The 17,319-nt window shown below is 36.0% G+C and overlaps 1 protein-coding gene across 1 annotated transcript in view; it reads left to right on the top strand.

The window, feature by feature from the left end:
• Window positions 1–325: 325 nt before the first annotated feature.
• LOC131804370 (transmembrane protein 132B-like) overlaps window positions 326–17,319 on the top strand; it is an 80,466-nt gene continuing 63,472 nt past the window's right edge. Inside the window, 2 exon segments of the mRNA XM_059127202.1 lie at window positions 326–348; window positions 543–753. Coding sequence (XP_058983185.1) covers window positions 326–348; window positions 543–753 — 234 coding nt within the window.

Raw genomic sequence — 17,319 nt, 5'->3', positions numbered from 1 at the left:
TCCGGTACAGTATCACTTTTTAGTGGTAGCGTACCGGTACACTACCGCTAAAATTGATACTGTACCGGTTCAGTTTGCTATATTTGTGTACTGTTTATTTTCGAATGCTGCAATATAAAACTTTACAATAGTATTCATCATTTTTTTCACGTTTTTAGCCGTATTTTTTTTTTTTTTTTTTGAATTTGTCCGAATCATTAAAATCAGAACAGCGGTTCTTGAGTTATAAGCTTATTAACTAACACAGCTTTCTTTTATATATATAGATATATATTTTAGTATAAAACATTTGTTGTAACCTTTTTGAGATCACTAAAATAAAACAATGCATACGAATACATTGATTGAGTACTTTTGTAACCAAAAGTTGAACATTGGTAACATACATTAAAATTCATGAGTTCAACTTTTGCATTGCAACGGGACGGTTTTAGGCAGGCGCTTTAAAAATAAATTGGAGTTTGTGAATTAAAATAATAGAATTTCTGCAACCTTAATAAATTTCCTTTCTAACAATATATATATTTTTTAATTTCCTCTAGAATTGATGAGATATTTACATGGCTCTTGGAAGTTGCAGATGATACCAAAGACTTAGTTGATGGCGGTAAAATAGTGTGGTCTGTTACCTACATATATGACAATCCACGAGAATCTTCATTGGAAATTGCTCCAGATGACAACAAAAAGAGAATAATAGCTAAGTTAGAAGTAAACAAAGACGACATCCAAGCCGTTTTACCTATGGCGAAGGTATGTTAATATATAATTAATGTATTTCTACCAAATATTATACTTGTAGAAATGATATTTAAAAAATTATTCCATCTCATTTTTGTAAAGAAGCCTATAGTCCATCGAAGTTACAAGAATCTTTAAACTATTCTCGAAAATATCGTACAACTAACCAATATAGCCTATTCGAAAATAATGGAAAAAAGAAGAAAAAATAATCAAAATAAGAAAGAATAGACATAACGCATAGCTCTATGTAAACTCTCAACTGCATTTTTAACGTACAATATTCAATGCACACAACTTGCTAAGGGAAAATTACCATTGGAGAAAAAACGAGCTTCAAAAGCCAATTTGCTACCAAGGAAGAAAACCAGAAAATAGGAATTAAATTGTCAGGTTTATTACCAAAAAATGCTTTGGTTTCCCTACATTTATACTCACTTCATTTATGATCAACCACCAATTTAACAACATACTTACACCGAAGAAGATAACTTTAATGTTTGAGAAAGCTTTTCAATTAAATTGGCAAGGATAATTTTGTCGAACAAATACGTCAAGTGACAAAAGCACAAAATAATCGCCAAGTGACAAAAGGACACAACAATGAACATAGATGACCAGTTAGAAATTGTGACATATATGACATACGTTCCCGGCGTATTATACATACGTCGTAAACCTAGCCAAATCATAAGAGTTTTTGACAGACACAGTAATGGGTATTTGTCAAGATTATTATAATAGTTAATGCCCGCATGTCCATCATCTGAGAAATCTTTCCACGCATTTCATAAACAGTAGCCTTCAGTTTGGTTGCAGGGAGTAAAGCTAATAACCTAAGCACCGAAAGTTAAAGCGTTTACAAGCGTCCTCAGGGACACGTGGTACACTAATATTACTATTGGTCTGATCACGACCAAATTCACAATTAGAGTACTTCAAATTACTTCTATGAACATTCTTGGTATTGTACGCCACATCATTCTTCTTCAGTATAGACATTTTTTTGTTTGATTTTCTACAGCATTGTCATTTATGAGCAAATTTTCTTAGAGTTGCGTTCTTCAGTTATCATCATCCCTTACATTTAAATATGATTTATGTGCAACGTCGTCCTTAGAACCGCAACAGGGTACCTCCTCATGATACCTGTCAACCATCCACATGAGGAAGCGAAGACTTAAAAAGTGCGACAGCATAATAAAATGCATAAATAAATGCATATTTATTCATATTTAGCTCGGATTGACAGCAGTGCTCAGAATCGCTGCACCCTTTAAACTTCCCAGCCAAACCTATACACCTAACTCCTATGCCGCTATGGACCCAAACTTTTTGAATTTGCAGTTAGAAACATAAATGTCTTCTTAAACATAAAAGTCTTCAAAATATTACAATGGGGGCTGGTGCCTTTATATGAAGAGGATGGCACGGACGTATTCAAAGTGGTAAAAAAAATCTCGCACTATAATACAATTTGTATAAATGGATAGGAAGGAAATATAAACATTTTGTGCCATAACATGTAAATATAAAAACCCGATTTTATATTTGAAGGATTCAAGAAGTAATTATTTTTCAAAAAAGAAAAAAAGGACCAATCACTGAAATTGTTCCATATTTATTTTTATACCCTCCACCATAGTATGGAGGGATTTTCAAGTTTCGCATTTGAATATTGTAATAGCTTGTGACAAAATTTGCCTATGCAACCCTAATATACGACTACATCCGGTATATTTAAGACTTTAACAGAATTTTTAACGGATTTTATTTTTTTGAAAATTGTTAAATTTGTACCAGCTTTTTAACTTGTTTTCTTTTTTGTGAATCATAGTCTCACAAGAAGATTAAACGTTTTACTAATTTTTGATTTATTTATTCACATTTGTATTATATGTTTTTTTCGCATTAAAATATTGGCTTATAAACTTGGTAAATATAATAAAAAATCCCAGCAAGAATTTGGAAGTGAGTTTCTCACGTCCTACCTTAAGACGTCACTTCTGCAACGCTTATTATTTGATAGATGCGACAGTTTGTATTTCCAATAACAAAACAACTGTTGTTTACTTTCTATTGTCATGGAGTTACTACTTTGTAGTGTAAAGGAAGATGAGGATAGGAAGAAGATAGATTTTGTTGCATTACACAAACAATTTCTTTAAATTATTTCAATTATCTTTTATCGAAGAATTAAAAGAAGACTTGGTTCTACTTGAGAATTATGTGACACAGTGGTGCAGTGATAAGCATGTTCGGTTTGTTCTCTGAACGTACGTGTTCGATTCCCAAGCCAGGCAACATCACATTTTTAAAACCAGTAAATTAATGTTATTTAGTAGTACTACGCGTAACAAATGAACGTTTATATTAAAAATTTATGTAAAGTAGATCAAACCTTAAGAGCAATTATAATTTGAAACCAAAAAGAACTAATATATGAGAGGAATATGGTACCCAGAATCGATTTCCCCAAAATTTGACGGAAGCATTTACATCTTTCGATTGTGAAAATTTTAAAAATAAAGCCTATGGCTATATTTTATCCGATTTCACCAAAATTCATACTATTTGAGCTGTAATTGGGTGACGAACTTTGAGCTGGGTGTGACGAACTTTTTTAAAAAAATTATCCAAATCGATTCAACCTTTTTCATCTGACTCCATTACCATTACCAACGAACGACATTTTATTTTTCAGCTATATATATTACAAAGTAGGCGTGGCAAGTTCCTCAGCCCCAAATAAATGCTTAGGGTTGGAGGGAAAGTCAACAACATCTCGTGTAATAATATTCAAACCTATATCTTAATTTTTTTGGCAAATATAAGGAATTTAGATAAATCGAAATAGTGGGCGTTGTCAATATTTCTTTCCATTGTTATATAGGAAAAATATTAAAATATCTATGTTTACTAATATTACTACTCAACTTTATAATTATTGTAATAACAATATTTTCTTTATTGATTTCATCTATATATTTAAAAGAAAGTTGTGTAAGTTACTACGCTTTTAACTCAAAAACCGCTGATCTGATTTTAACGATTCAGACAATTTTAGAATTGTCTCTTGACAGAAAAAGATAAAATCGAAAAAATAAAATTCATTTTGACTTTTTAAATGTACAATCGTAATTAAAAAAATTTCCATTTAGACTTACTATTTTCAAATGTACATTTTTAGTGTTTTTTTTTTTCTTTTTGAATTCTAATATGATGTGTAGTATTTTAGGGTAGTACAAAGCGACAACGGACAAAACTGTTATATATAGATGTTACGCATTTATTGGGTAGGTGAAACTATACGAATAATATAATTTCAGAAGAAGATACATAATAAAGAATTATTTCCACCATATAAAAGAAAGTTATGTTAGTAACTACGCATAACTCAAGAACGGCTTAACAGATTTTGACAATTCCTATAATTTTGGAATGGTAGGGTAAGTGCGCCTAAGTTCGGCATGTCCCAGTAGTTTTGAAAATTAAACTTATATAACTAAGAATAGAATTGACCAAATAATTAAATAATTGCAAAAAAAACGTCAGCAGTGTTCTCTGCTCTCTTTCTGTAAAAAACAATGAGCTCCAATCATTTATTACTAGAGAATAACGGTTTTCGTCAGTGAGTGTCTTCCAACGCGTACGATAGTGCTTGTTTGTAAAGAAAAAAATAGTGGTGGCGTCAACATAATAATCGATTTAAGTAGATCAAATTTAAACTTTTGGAATTAGAAATATTTTATATTAGTAAATAACAGTCTAAAGATCATTTTATAAATTAAAAACATACAAATCAAACATTTTTCTGTTATTTTATTTAATGACGACATTAGCAACAGAAAAAAGTGATTTGTTAGTAGTCGGCAGGTGGAGCCGATTAACTGAAAAATATCATTTTTGACCAATTTCACCAAAACTTGAGAAAAGTATTAAAAAATAATCCAAAAACTACTCAAATAAAAAAATTGTTTTGAATCGGCAGTTGCTTTTATTTGTGCTTTTTGACCAACTTTTCTAAAATAAGTAGGTCTTTTAAACAGCTATTTGACGTTTTAGATAGCGGGGGCATTTTTGAAAAAAATGTTGGCTATCTTAAGAAAAAAGATCAATTCTCAAAATCCAAATTTAAGAAAGGTATTCATTTTTATTTTAATTGAAAATCCATACGTTACTGAATGTTACCATACTAATCTTGATTTTCTACCTATATTTGGTTTAGAATGATAATTAAATAAAACAATATTTAAAAACGAAAATAATTTCAAATTCTGGATTAAACTGTGATTTATTAATGTTGCATAGTTTTATACTATTTCAAATAAAAAAATTTGCAAAATAATATTTTTTTATTGAAATATCATAAGCCAACTACTGGCAAATAGACATGCCGAGCATTAGAAAATGGCGCCGACTACTGGCAAAAAACTAATATTTTAGTAAAATTGCAAATCTTGCCAATTTAATAAAAACAAATTCAAATTTTGTTTATTATTTCGAAAAGTAAACAAAATTTGAAACCTGAACAACTTTATTTTTCTGTAATTGAAAGATTTAACTCAGAATGTTGAAAGATTGAATAATCGAAAATCCAAAAAGTGCCGACTACTGGTACACTTACCCTATCTTGGCAAAAAAAAAATCTCATGAAAATATGCCCATAAAATGTGAATAAAAACTTATTTGGCTTTTTTTAATTTCACATACTATATTGATGTGTACATTTTTTATACCCCCACCATAGTATGGAGGGCATATTAAGTTTGTCATTCCGTTTGTAACACCTCGAAATACACATTTTTTCAGCATAAAATTCCATGTCGATTTAGCGATGTGAAAATAGGCCATGTAGGTCCACGTTTTGGTATAGCCCCCATGTAACGGTACCTCCCGATATTCGATATTTTGATGATTTTAGCGACGTTATTTACCGGAATAGTTTCAAATTTGGTATTTGAAGTATGTTTTGAATTCCTTAATGAACAATAATCAAACAGAATTGAGTGCGCAATACTTTTACATCGTGACGATCATTCATGTCTAAAATTGACATCTAGCTTTCAACTGCAGGACCTACATCGTGCTTCAGCTGGAAGATGCGAACACATATAAAGAAACAAAAATGACCGACAAAGCGTTATCGGGCTCATTTCAAAACGTGGACATACTTCTTTCATATGACAATAATCCGTCCAATGAAAACTCAAAACGCAAAAAAGGATGCAAAAATAGTAGATCGAATTGGACACTTAGTAAGAAAAGGATTTATATCCATCCAGAAGTTCTTTCTAATCTTTCAAGATACCTTAAATCGCTTTTGCATGTCATGATATGGGTCATAACCCCCCTAAAAAGCACAACCCGATTTCAAGTATATTTTACATTTTAACCATATTTTTCATACTAATTTCGGCAAATGTTGGTAATTTGAGAACAAACAATCCTTTCAATAAATTATCACGTTTTGGTATAAACATCATATTATTTTATCTATTTTCGGGGTCTTGGCCACTTTTCATTTTTTGGCGCTTATTTGGCATATGCCACATTCATTTATTGATTTGACCAAAAAATTGTAATTAGGCTGCTCTGGGGTAGAGAAGCATCTTACAGATAATTGTCCACATAGTCATTTATTTAAGTATAGCTCCCACATTAGTGTACCCCTATTAGTTCCCACATTAGTGTACCCCAATGTCCACTTTCTCAACTAATGTGTGGCCAGAAAAGAAAATATTGTGTTCTATTGAATTTGTAACCCCCAAGAGAATATTGGTTGGGAACGTAGATTTGGGATGTACGTCTATATAAAAAAATTCGAAATGTCAAACTGGGACTCATTCAGTCGGAAATTGTGGCAGAAACATGAACACATTTTTTTAATATAGAAAGTAGCACGGGAACGAATTGAATTATACTATGATGAAAAATATGGGTGTAATAGAGTAATTATCTTTGACTATACTCAAATTAAGCCTATGGCTGAAAAAAAGATCAGGCTATTCAAAATATCTATGGGGTCATTATTTATAATAAAAATTGTGCCTCTTACATAGGTTAGTTTAACAAATGCGCGGTTGTATAAACAACCACTCCACTCGGAGACCTATTGTTCCATTGTGTTCATCTTAATTTATAGAAAATAGAAGAATAGAATAAAGAGAAGATAGTGAAGAAGCGAGAATCTGAATAATGAGTAGAGAAATATGTAGGTTTGCATCCACGGTGTAATGAGCGTGTCGTCCTTAGCCATTTCAGTCTTCTGGCAAACTGAAGAATGCTCCCTGGCCCGATGTCGGAGAGGGAGGACAAGTCTGGCAGAATTTGCTTACCCAGTAGCCTTTGTTAGCCCGTTCTGTTGAAATCTCCCAAGATAATGTTTATACAGTTCTTGAAAGAAGTGACATAAGGGTGGCTTCACTGAGCTCTCAATCTCTAGATCTACTATCATTGCCAGATATGTTGCAGGGACTCAGCAGAGTTTGACAAACGACTTAACCTTTTCCAGAGTATTCCTGCATTCCAGAACAGCCATAGATTTGATTGTAAATGAATTTAGAGCCTTCAGGGCCGATTGATTATCGACATATATAGTCACCGGTCCCTCCAGTTCATTGATTCTATTTGCCAGCAGCTGTATGGCCTTCCTGACAGCAAAGATTTCTGCCAGAAAAATGCTACAGTTGTTGCTTAGCTTAATGGATCTTTGAATACTTAGACTTTCACAGTAGACACTTTCCATTTTTGACCCATCGGTATAGACAGCTATACTATTAAAAGGTGGAGTGTCACGGATCCAGATGTCTCTGTAAGGTATATGGATGTCAAGTAGTTCAAAGCAGTGCCTAGGTGATATATAATCACTAGCTATAGTTTGATTTCCTATGCTCTCCATACTTGAAAATGACGGAGTGTCCAAAGTGACTCCGCCATTGTCGCAGTTCATTGAGTCGCAGGCCGTACCTAGCAGCTTGTTCCTCTACAAATAAACCTAACGGTTTTAAGTTGACTAGGGTGTCTAGTGCGGATTGGGGTGTGCTCCTAAACGCGCCTGTAATTAGTAGCGATGCAACTCTTTGGACTCAATGCTTTTACTGAAGGTAGTTTTCCCTAAGCAGTGCCACCAAACAAGCCCTCCATAGGTCGGACGATATAACCATTAGATTATGTGAGGCTTGAGTCCCCAGCTTTCCTGTGGAGTTTTTGAAGGAATAAAGTGTAATTAAGCCCTTCTTCGATTGCTCTTCCATGTTCCTCTTCCAGCTTAGTTTCTGGTCTAGGACGGTACCGAGATTAGCATAACACCATCAAGTATTGGTATCGAAAAGTCCGGGATTTTCCGCTTCCCTGTGATGGGTTCACGCCAAGTCCATTGCAGCGTGTCCATCTGGAGAGTTTAACTAGATCTCCCTGCATAAGATCTGAAACAGTTTGCGGGAATTTCCTAGCAATCAGCAAGACCACATTGTCGACGTAAGCCACGACTTTTGTTCCGCCGTGTTCCAGTTCGATTAGAATGTCATTTATCACCAAAAGCCAGAGTAGTGGTAACAGAACCCCTCCTTGCGGGGTGCCCCTAGTGACCGTTTCCTAACAGAACACTCCCCGATGCTTGAGTTGATGATTCTGCGCCGAGTATAACATCAATCCAATCAACTAGGAGGGGTTTTGCGAGAAAACTATGAATTGCTTCGAGTGTGACATTATTGAAGGCTCCCTCAATGTCGAGGAAGGCTGCCAATGTGAAGCACGAGTTGTTCAGGTTCCTCTCTACATAACCCACGACGTTGTATTGCACTGATTCAACAGATTTGCCTTTCATATAGGCATGTTGAGCCGTGCTCAACGAGGTCAGGGGCATCAGAGATCCAATCTCAATGTCTATTAGACTCCCTAGCGTTTTTAATAGAAAAGACGATAGACTGATAGGCCTGTAGTCTTTTGGAAGTACATGACTTTGTTTCCTAGCCTTGGCAATATAAGTGACTGTAACTTCCCCCATAGTGATGGAATGTGAGAGAGACGCAGACAAGCCTTAAATATTACTTCCAGGAATGATATTATAACCGTCGATGCATGCTGTAGCATGGAGGGAATAATGCCATCCGGTTCCGGAGACTTAAAAGGTTTGAATGAGTTTATAGCCCACAAAATTTTGGGAGTGCTTACAATCCTCTCAGTCAGACTTACATCCTCCGCCCACGATGCTGATTAAACCGATCTTACAATCAGTGATTTACCGCATCGGTGTAGTTCGGAAAGTGAGTGCTGGCTAACAGATTGAGTGTCTCTAGACCAGAGTCAGTCCAGCTTCCGTCATTTCGCCTTATACATCCAATGATTTTTGGGTACACTACCTTTGAAAGTACTCTTCGGAATCTGGAGGATGCGTTGAGATCTTCTATGGACTCAGTAAAGCAAACCCAAGACCGTCTTTTGGCATTTTTGATCTCACTGTTGTACCTGTTGAAGGCCGATTTATATGCCTCCCAGTCTGTACTCAGTTTGATCTTGTTGGTCCTATTATAAAAGCGCCTGCTTATCTTCTTGAGCTGGGCTAGGTCTTTCGACCACCAGACATTCTGCACCTTTTGCGGGGAAGGTATGCGGACAAGCTCTTTCATAGCTCCCAATCAGGATTTTTGTTATCAAATTAACGGACTCGTCCACATTTGAGGCGAAGTCTACTGGGAGATTACCAGTAGATCTCAGCTTTCATGCAATGTGCTCGGAAAATTTGTCCAATCGAGCCGTTTCGGGTTCCTATGCGTTTTTTGATGCAATCCCTCTATTGATAACTGGAATGTTATCTGCCGGTGATCCGAAAAGGGACACTCGGTGGAGACTTTCAAACTCAGTATGAGTAACTCATCTATGTTAGTAAGTCTGAGATCAATGACCTCCTTCTTATTTTGGAAAATAGCCTAATTTCCCCTATTACATATTTTGTGATTAAGTGTTCAAATAAAATCAAAAATGGACTCACCTCTTGCGTTCGTATCCTTACTGTCCCATTGAAAATGGTGAGCGTTAGCATCACATCCAACGACGAGATAACCTCTGCTTCCCAGCTCAGTGAACAGCTTCTCTACTACATGGAGAAAAAAAGAGTACTCTTCCGGCTTGTGACTCCAATCTAATCGCCGTGGTGTCTCCTCCGCTGAAATTATTGAGGAATATTAAATTTATGTTCTTTTTACCGACAATACACGTTCTAACCTTTTCTCCGTTGGAGGTGGCATAGGTGATATACCGTTCACTCCCTAGCCCAGTCGCCTTATTTTTGACTATATAAAGTTCCTGGACCAGGGCTATATCTACTTCAAACTTGGTGAGGGACAGGAGAAGCTCAGCCGCGGTTGCCTTGCAGTGGTGCAGATTAATCTGCCGACGTTGAGCAGCTGCGGCTTCCTTCCTCCTACTGCGACGGCGGCATTAGACGGAACCGAATCCATCCTGTGCCAAAGTGCAGCTTTCCCCACCCGCTTGAAGGTATTCCTGGCCAGCTGTATCGATGGATACCTTGACGACCAGATCTCCCTCCGTACTTGAGCCGACTAAACGCCAGCTAGCCGTACTGAGGTTGGGATTCTGATTCCCCAATATTGTCAGCACGTGTGTCTGATCCACCGAAGATGGTGACATCCATGCTGTCAATATCTTCCTACAGGGAATTTCCTTTAGGGATACAGCGGCAAGTGCACTTCTATCCTAGAGCTCTTGAAAGCCTGCTACTGCGGTAACGAGGATGTTTTTGGATTCCTCGTTTTCGCAGTAGATGGCCTTCACTCCTTTTTAGAGGGTAGCACTGCCGAATTGTAACCTTCTTGGATCTTCCCCTAGGAAAATCAACTCCCTCAGACGGTCCTCAATGAGAAGCTCTCACTGATTTTGCCTTCCTGCTCAGCCCAGTCGTTGATCGCTATACGGAGATTGTCCGGGTAGGTGGTTTGGGAATGTTTCCTTTTTCTACTACTCTGGCTCGAAGGTTGAGGGTTGGTGGTAACAGATTTGGCCTTAGGCAGACCTAGGGTCTACAGAGGCCGTTGACGGTTTTCCGTCTCCTCCTTTCACCGTCCTCTCTTCATCGTTATACGAGAGGAGGGTTTGGTCTCCTTTGGAATCACCGGGGCATTGTTTCCATCGGGGAACAGCGCATAATTCCGTAGATGATGCAACAGCCGAAACTGTTTTCCATCATCAGGAATGTTGCTGCATTCCACCCCAGCCTCGTTCGTAGGTTTGCCCCCAGCTGGACTCACCTTCTTTACGAGGTATGTGAAAAGAGAGGCAAGTTTCTTCTCAAGAGAACATTTTGGCAGTTGCGGATGATTCTTTTCGAATTTCCGCACTGCCTTTAGGTTCGTCTTGATTAGGATATTTTCCCTCTCCGTAATCTGTAGGGGATCGCGGCCGATGAAGCTTTTGCCATACCTCACCGACCGTTTGTAACCCCTCTTCGCTTTGCCCTCTTTCGATTAGGAATCGTCGCGGTTGATGGGGACTCTAGTGTCACCTTCCTTCACCCGGAGGTTGGTAGCATCGTTATGTTCCTATGAAACCCCTTCATCGAAGTTAGGTCTCACTTGAGCGCCAGTTTGAGCATCCTTTTCAGCTTTCTGGACTGATTCATCTCTCTGAGATGAGGGTATGACCGTGACATCGAGCCCCTCATCAGAGAGAGAGAGGTGAATCATTCCCAAAACCAGATGGTACACTCTTCTGGCTAAGCCTTAGGGTTTTGGTCTTCCCGAGAAGGGCGGACAGCTGTTCACTTTGTCTCTGTATGCTCTTGCATACCACGACTCGGTACGTCTGCAGAGTCTCGTCCCCACCTACAACTAAAATCTTGTCTGTGTCCATGTTTTGTTTTGTTAATTTTTTCTCTATATGAATTTTGGACACTGGAGGTGACGAGGTCCGCCATGACATAGCTTCCATATCATGGTAAGGACTTGGCACCTAAGCCTATTACTCGTAGAGGCGCCCTGGTGTTGGCAAGGTTACCGTCCGAATACAGTCGGTACCCTGACTGCAAACCTTGGAACACTGTGCACGGTTTACGTAAAGCGTAGTTACACATAAATTGAAAACGGCTGGACCTATTTTTCTTTTGGTTAGTTTTAATTACAGTGAAAAGGTTTTACGCAAGAAATTTTTGGGCAAAGCCTCTAGTGTACACTTCAATTTAGCATGTCAATGAAAAAAAAGTATAAAAAAATATCACAAAAATTTTTTATTCACATTTTTATTCCCAATAGACCATTCTGAAATGTTATGAATTATAAAAATCACGTGAGCTGTTCTTGAGTTATTTGAGTGTTGAATTCAATATGATAAGTCAAATTGAAAAAATGTACATTATATAAAACTAGCTGAACCGGACAGTATTGCTGGTCCATAGTATTGGAGTTTAATGCATATTTTTAGGAACCTAATATAAGATGTAAACGTTTAGCTTTTCTTTTTTAAAAACCTAAAAACGTTGTTTTGTGGTTTATTGTTGTATTCCTTTCAACACATTTAATTAAGTGCACAATACTCTTGTATATATTTTCGATTCTTTTGGATTTTTCATCCTCAGAATAGATAGTAATTTCTAAATTAAGTAAACAGTCACTCCCTCCAACTTAAGTATTTATTTGGGGACTGAGGAACTGGTCAGGCCTACCTTTTAATATATATAAAAATCAAATGTCGTGCGTTGGTAATTAAATCAGTCGAAAACAGCTGGACCGATTTGGATATTATGATACAAATTTTTGTCCTACAAAGAAAAATTGACAACCCTCGCTTTTATGCCCATTTTTGTATTTACTTTAAATTTTTATATTTGCCAAAATAATGATGATATCTATTTGAAAATTAGCATACGTGGTACTATTGTCTTTCCCTCCAACCCTAAGCATCTTTTTGGAGTCAGAGGAACTTGTCACGCCTATTTCTTTAAATTTATATGTATAACAAGAGTGCAAAAGAGTATAGAAAATTGAGAACGGCTGGCCGATTTCACTCAAATTTTCTTTCGGTTATTAGTAATTACAGTGGAAAGGTTTTACGAAAGAAAATTTTGGAAAAAACCTCTAGAAAGGTCACAGGTCATTCGGGGACGTTACCTGTAATTTAAGGTTACGGGTTCATTTAAGGGTTCGGAAGATTTTTCCGATGATATGAATCATTTTCTTACTAAATTTTCAATTCGCTCCACTATTTTGAATAGTACGCATATTACATTGCATCTTCATATTCGGTAGTTCACTGATTGCAATTCCAATAAATTTTGCATTGGATGGATTATTTCCATATCTAGTCAATTTTTTGTGTTTCCGACCTCAGGATCGATAGTAATTTCTAAATAGAAATCCTAGAAATATGACTGTAATTTAACTATCATAAATAAGATGTCATCGGCTTATAAAAGTTAGAAGCCCCATAAAGTATGTTAAAGAGTAGAAATCTTTGTCGATTAAATTATGGCATGTTTTTGTTACAATCTCGTTTTTCTATAAGAATTTTCATTTCCAAAAGGCATTCTGAAACAATTCTACACAAAATTCCATGTCCAAATAGAACAGTTAATTTCAGTTTTGCAATTTTTCTAGACTTTTCTCAAAATTTTCTTTCTTGAAAACGTTTCCAGTGAAATTATAAATAACCAAAAGAAAATATGAGTTAAATCGCCAGTCATCCTTAACTAAAGTTTTACTATACTTTTTTAATTTTTGTACATAAAGATCTAAAAACGTGGGTTTGGACAGCTCCTCTGACCCACACAGATACCTAGGCTTGGAGGTAGAGTTAAGATTACGTTGCATACTAACTGTGGAACAGATATCTTCATTATTTTGGCAAATATTGGGATTTTAGGTAAAAAATGGACGTGGACGTGGCGTGGTCAATTTTTCATTGCATCGTGGTAGGACGAACATTAAGAAAAAATATCCCAATTGTTCCAGCCGTTCTGAACTGATTCAATTACCAACGAACAACAATTGGCTATTATATATATAGCCAAATAAATCCATAGGGTTGGAGGAAAGTCAATAGTAACTCGTGTAATAACTTTCAAACCGATATCTTCATTATCTGGCAAATATAAATATTTTAGATAAATTAAAAAAGTGGGCATAAAAGTAGGCGTGGTCAATATTTTTTATTTAATAATCTAATTCTGGGTATGACGAACGTTTTTACAAAAAATTATGCAAATCGGTCCAGCCGTTCTCAGCTGATTCCATTACCAACGAACAACAATTGATTTATATATAGATGTTTTAAGAGAATTTATGAATACCTTTAAAGGATTGATAATAGAATAGTAATTTTTTAAATGAGTAAAATACATTATTGAATTCTTCTATAAGGTTACATTTGTATAACTGTTTCACAAGTTTGGAAGTATTTATGTAGTTTTCTCTTTAAGGTATATGTATCGTTGTTGCTTTGTAATTCATGAGGGAGAGAATTAGAGAGACGTACTGTACCGATAAAAAAGAGTCTGATAAGCTCCGTCTTGTTAATGTTACTAGTTTTTTCCTCTATTGGATATAGTAAAAATTAACCTTCCAAAAAGATTTTTATATATAATTTTTGCATGAATATTAAGGCTTTTACTCTTAGTAACGAGTCGAGACTCTCGCCATAGAGAGATTTTGGATATTGTGAAAAGTGTTGAGTTCTGGCTAGACCAAAAACATAACAAGCTATACGATTGAAGGCCACGTTCAGTTTTCGACTACTCAAATAGTCACAATTTGCAAATAGGTCACGTTCATAAATTAATCCAGGCACTAAGTTAGTTTTAGCCAAAAGGCATATAATTTTGAGTGGAGTAAAAGATTGAAGAATTTTGCGTAGGTTTTCCCCACAACTTTGTTAATATAATTTGTTCAGCTTAGGGAAGAGGTGAATACAATTAAGCATTTTGAACAACTTTGAGTTTTTGTTGATCAATAAATATTTCAATATTGTGTATCCCAAAAATTTGTCCTTTTGTGGAGGCCTAGCCAAATCGATTTTTTTGGACTTAAGACCAAACCGTTAGCGCTCGCCCACTTGCTTATGGATACACTGGATAACTTCATTAAAAGAGTTGCTTAGGTATATCTGCACGTCATCGCCGTCCATGTTTATCCAGCTGCGTGTTAGTTGGAGCTGTAAGTCATAAGCATGCAATGTGAACAACAGTGGTCCTAAAATAGACCCTTTGTGTTTGATTGAAAAGATTTGAACGGATTAGGCTTATTGATGTGCTAGAAAAATTAAGGAAATGCCTGAGTTTATGGCAGAGAATTGGGTGATCAACCGTGTCGAATGCTTTGGAATGGTATCGATCTCACTTACACTATTATCATTACGGAACCCCGATTGTAAATCACTCATTCGGGCCTATGGCGTTAGATTTGATACTGGAGAAACAATCAAAAATTTTTGGTAGGTGCCGCATCGAATTTTTCAATTTCCCTCGCCACTTACAACATTATCATCAAATAAGTAGAATGTGGGATTGGCCTGAGCGTTTGGTATATTTATAAAGGTTTTATTAAGCTCCTCTACATCGTCCGTACTGTATCCAAGTGCAGAATTAAATCGAGAGAAGTAGAGTTCGATTTTTACGGAGGATACTCTTCATGGAGTTCAGGTGTTTTGTACCTCCAATATGCTTTGTCCTTATCTTCTATTTGGCATTTAGTGCCTACCTAAAGCAAGATCCGTTGATTTTCTCTTACTTTTGATGGGGACAGCGACGTTATATAAATGCAGAATATAGGCTTGGAGGTATTGTATTGGTTGATCTAAAGAAATTAGGGAATATGTCGTTACAGTTTGTCTGTTGATCTAATAAACTGTCGGAGAAAATTCTAGTTTTTTTGTTTTGAAGTTTTTTCTTCAATAATCCCTGCCGCTTTGGTCGTAAGAATATATGTTAATAGATCGTTTTAATTGCAAGTATGTACCCTTGGCGACTGCTACTACATATGGAGTAATAGAATTGGTTTTTGAAGCATCTGTATATAGACATTTACATTTGCTGTTTTGCGATGAACATGTTGAACATATACATCGTTGCATGTGAAAACAACCATGAAGGAAATTTAAATTTATGGCTAGATAGCTTGTCTTTAATATGAGGTATGTTGTCCATTATTGATCCGTATAGAGCTGATGGTTTTTATACCCTCCACCATACTATGGAGGGTATATTAACTTTGTCATTCCGTTTGTAACTCCTCGAAATACTCATGTAAGATCCAACAAAGTATATATATTCTTAATCAACGTAAATTCTAAGTTGTTTAGCGATATCCGTCTGTCTGTCCGTCTGTCTGTTGTAACCACGCTATCTTTCGAACGATTTGAGATATAGGCCTAAAATTTTGCACACATGTTTATTTTGACAGTGCAATGCAACTTTTTGCAGCGAAAGTGAAACCTTTTGCAGTGGAAATAAAACCTTTTGTAGTTGAAATGAAACCTTTTTCAACCGAAATGAAACTTTTTGCAAATCAAATGAAACTGTTAGATTTATAGAGGAAAAATAACAAATCATTTTTATTTTTAGTAGGTTTAAAATTAAATAATTTCCTTTAGTTGAGATGGAAAGAACAAACTTTACGTTCTGATGTAGTTTCGATTCTGATTTTATTTCGCAATTGTTATATCTTAATAGCTACTTGCACTAATATAACTTAGCCTACTTCAATTCTAATATTGCATCTCATCAATGCACACAAAGGGTTGATTTTTCCAGTCCACGTCTTCGTATAGCCTCCATATAACGGTACCTTCCCATTAAATTCCGTACTGGAAGTTCGAAATGTGTACTTCAGCATATGACAAAAATTACGTCTTCGTATAGCCCCTATATAATTGTACCTCCCAATATTCGGTATTTTTATGGTATTAGACCGGAATGTTCGTACTTCAACCTATGACAGAAAATTGTCTATGCAGGTCCACGTCTTCGTATAGCCCACATATAACGGTACCTGCCTTTATTCGGTATTTTGATGATATTAGCGGCATTATTCACCAGAATTGTTTCTAATTTCGCATTTGAAGTTCGGAATCGGTACTACAGCATATGGCGGATAATTACATATGTAGGTCCACGTCTTTGTATAGCTGCCATTTAACGTCTTTTTATACCCTCCATCTTGGAAAGAAGGGTATATTAACATTGTCATTCCGTTTGTAACATCCCTAAATATTCGTCGTACACCCCATAAAGTATATATATTCATAATCAGCATAAAATTCTAAGTCGAAATAACGATATCCGTCCGTCGAAATCACGATACATATTGTTTGAGGCAGAGTGTTTTAATTTAGCAGAACAATTTGTATTGTGTCTAGAATGGTTGGTATTGAAAATGAGATATACCGGTCCACGATTTGGTATAGTCCCCTTAAAACGGCACCTCCCGATATTCGGTATTTTGATGATTTTTGCTACATTTTTCACGGATTTGTCTAAAAATTGGTATTTGTTGGTCATAATGGGTTCTATCTCCGGTGGCCAAACACGTTTTTGTATAGTCTCATATAGCGGTACCTCCAGATATTCGGTAT

The sequence above is a fragment of the Musca domestica genome, unplaced genomic scaffold, assembly GCF_030504385.1.
Source record: "Musca domestica strain aabys unplaced genomic scaffold, Musca_domestica.polishedcontigs.V.1.1 43, whole genome shotgun sequence".
Classification (NCBI taxonomy): Eukaryota; Metazoa; Arthropoda; class Insecta; order Diptera; family Muscidae; genus Musca; species Musca domestica.
This window is presented reverse-complemented; position numbering and strand designations above follow the sequence as displayed.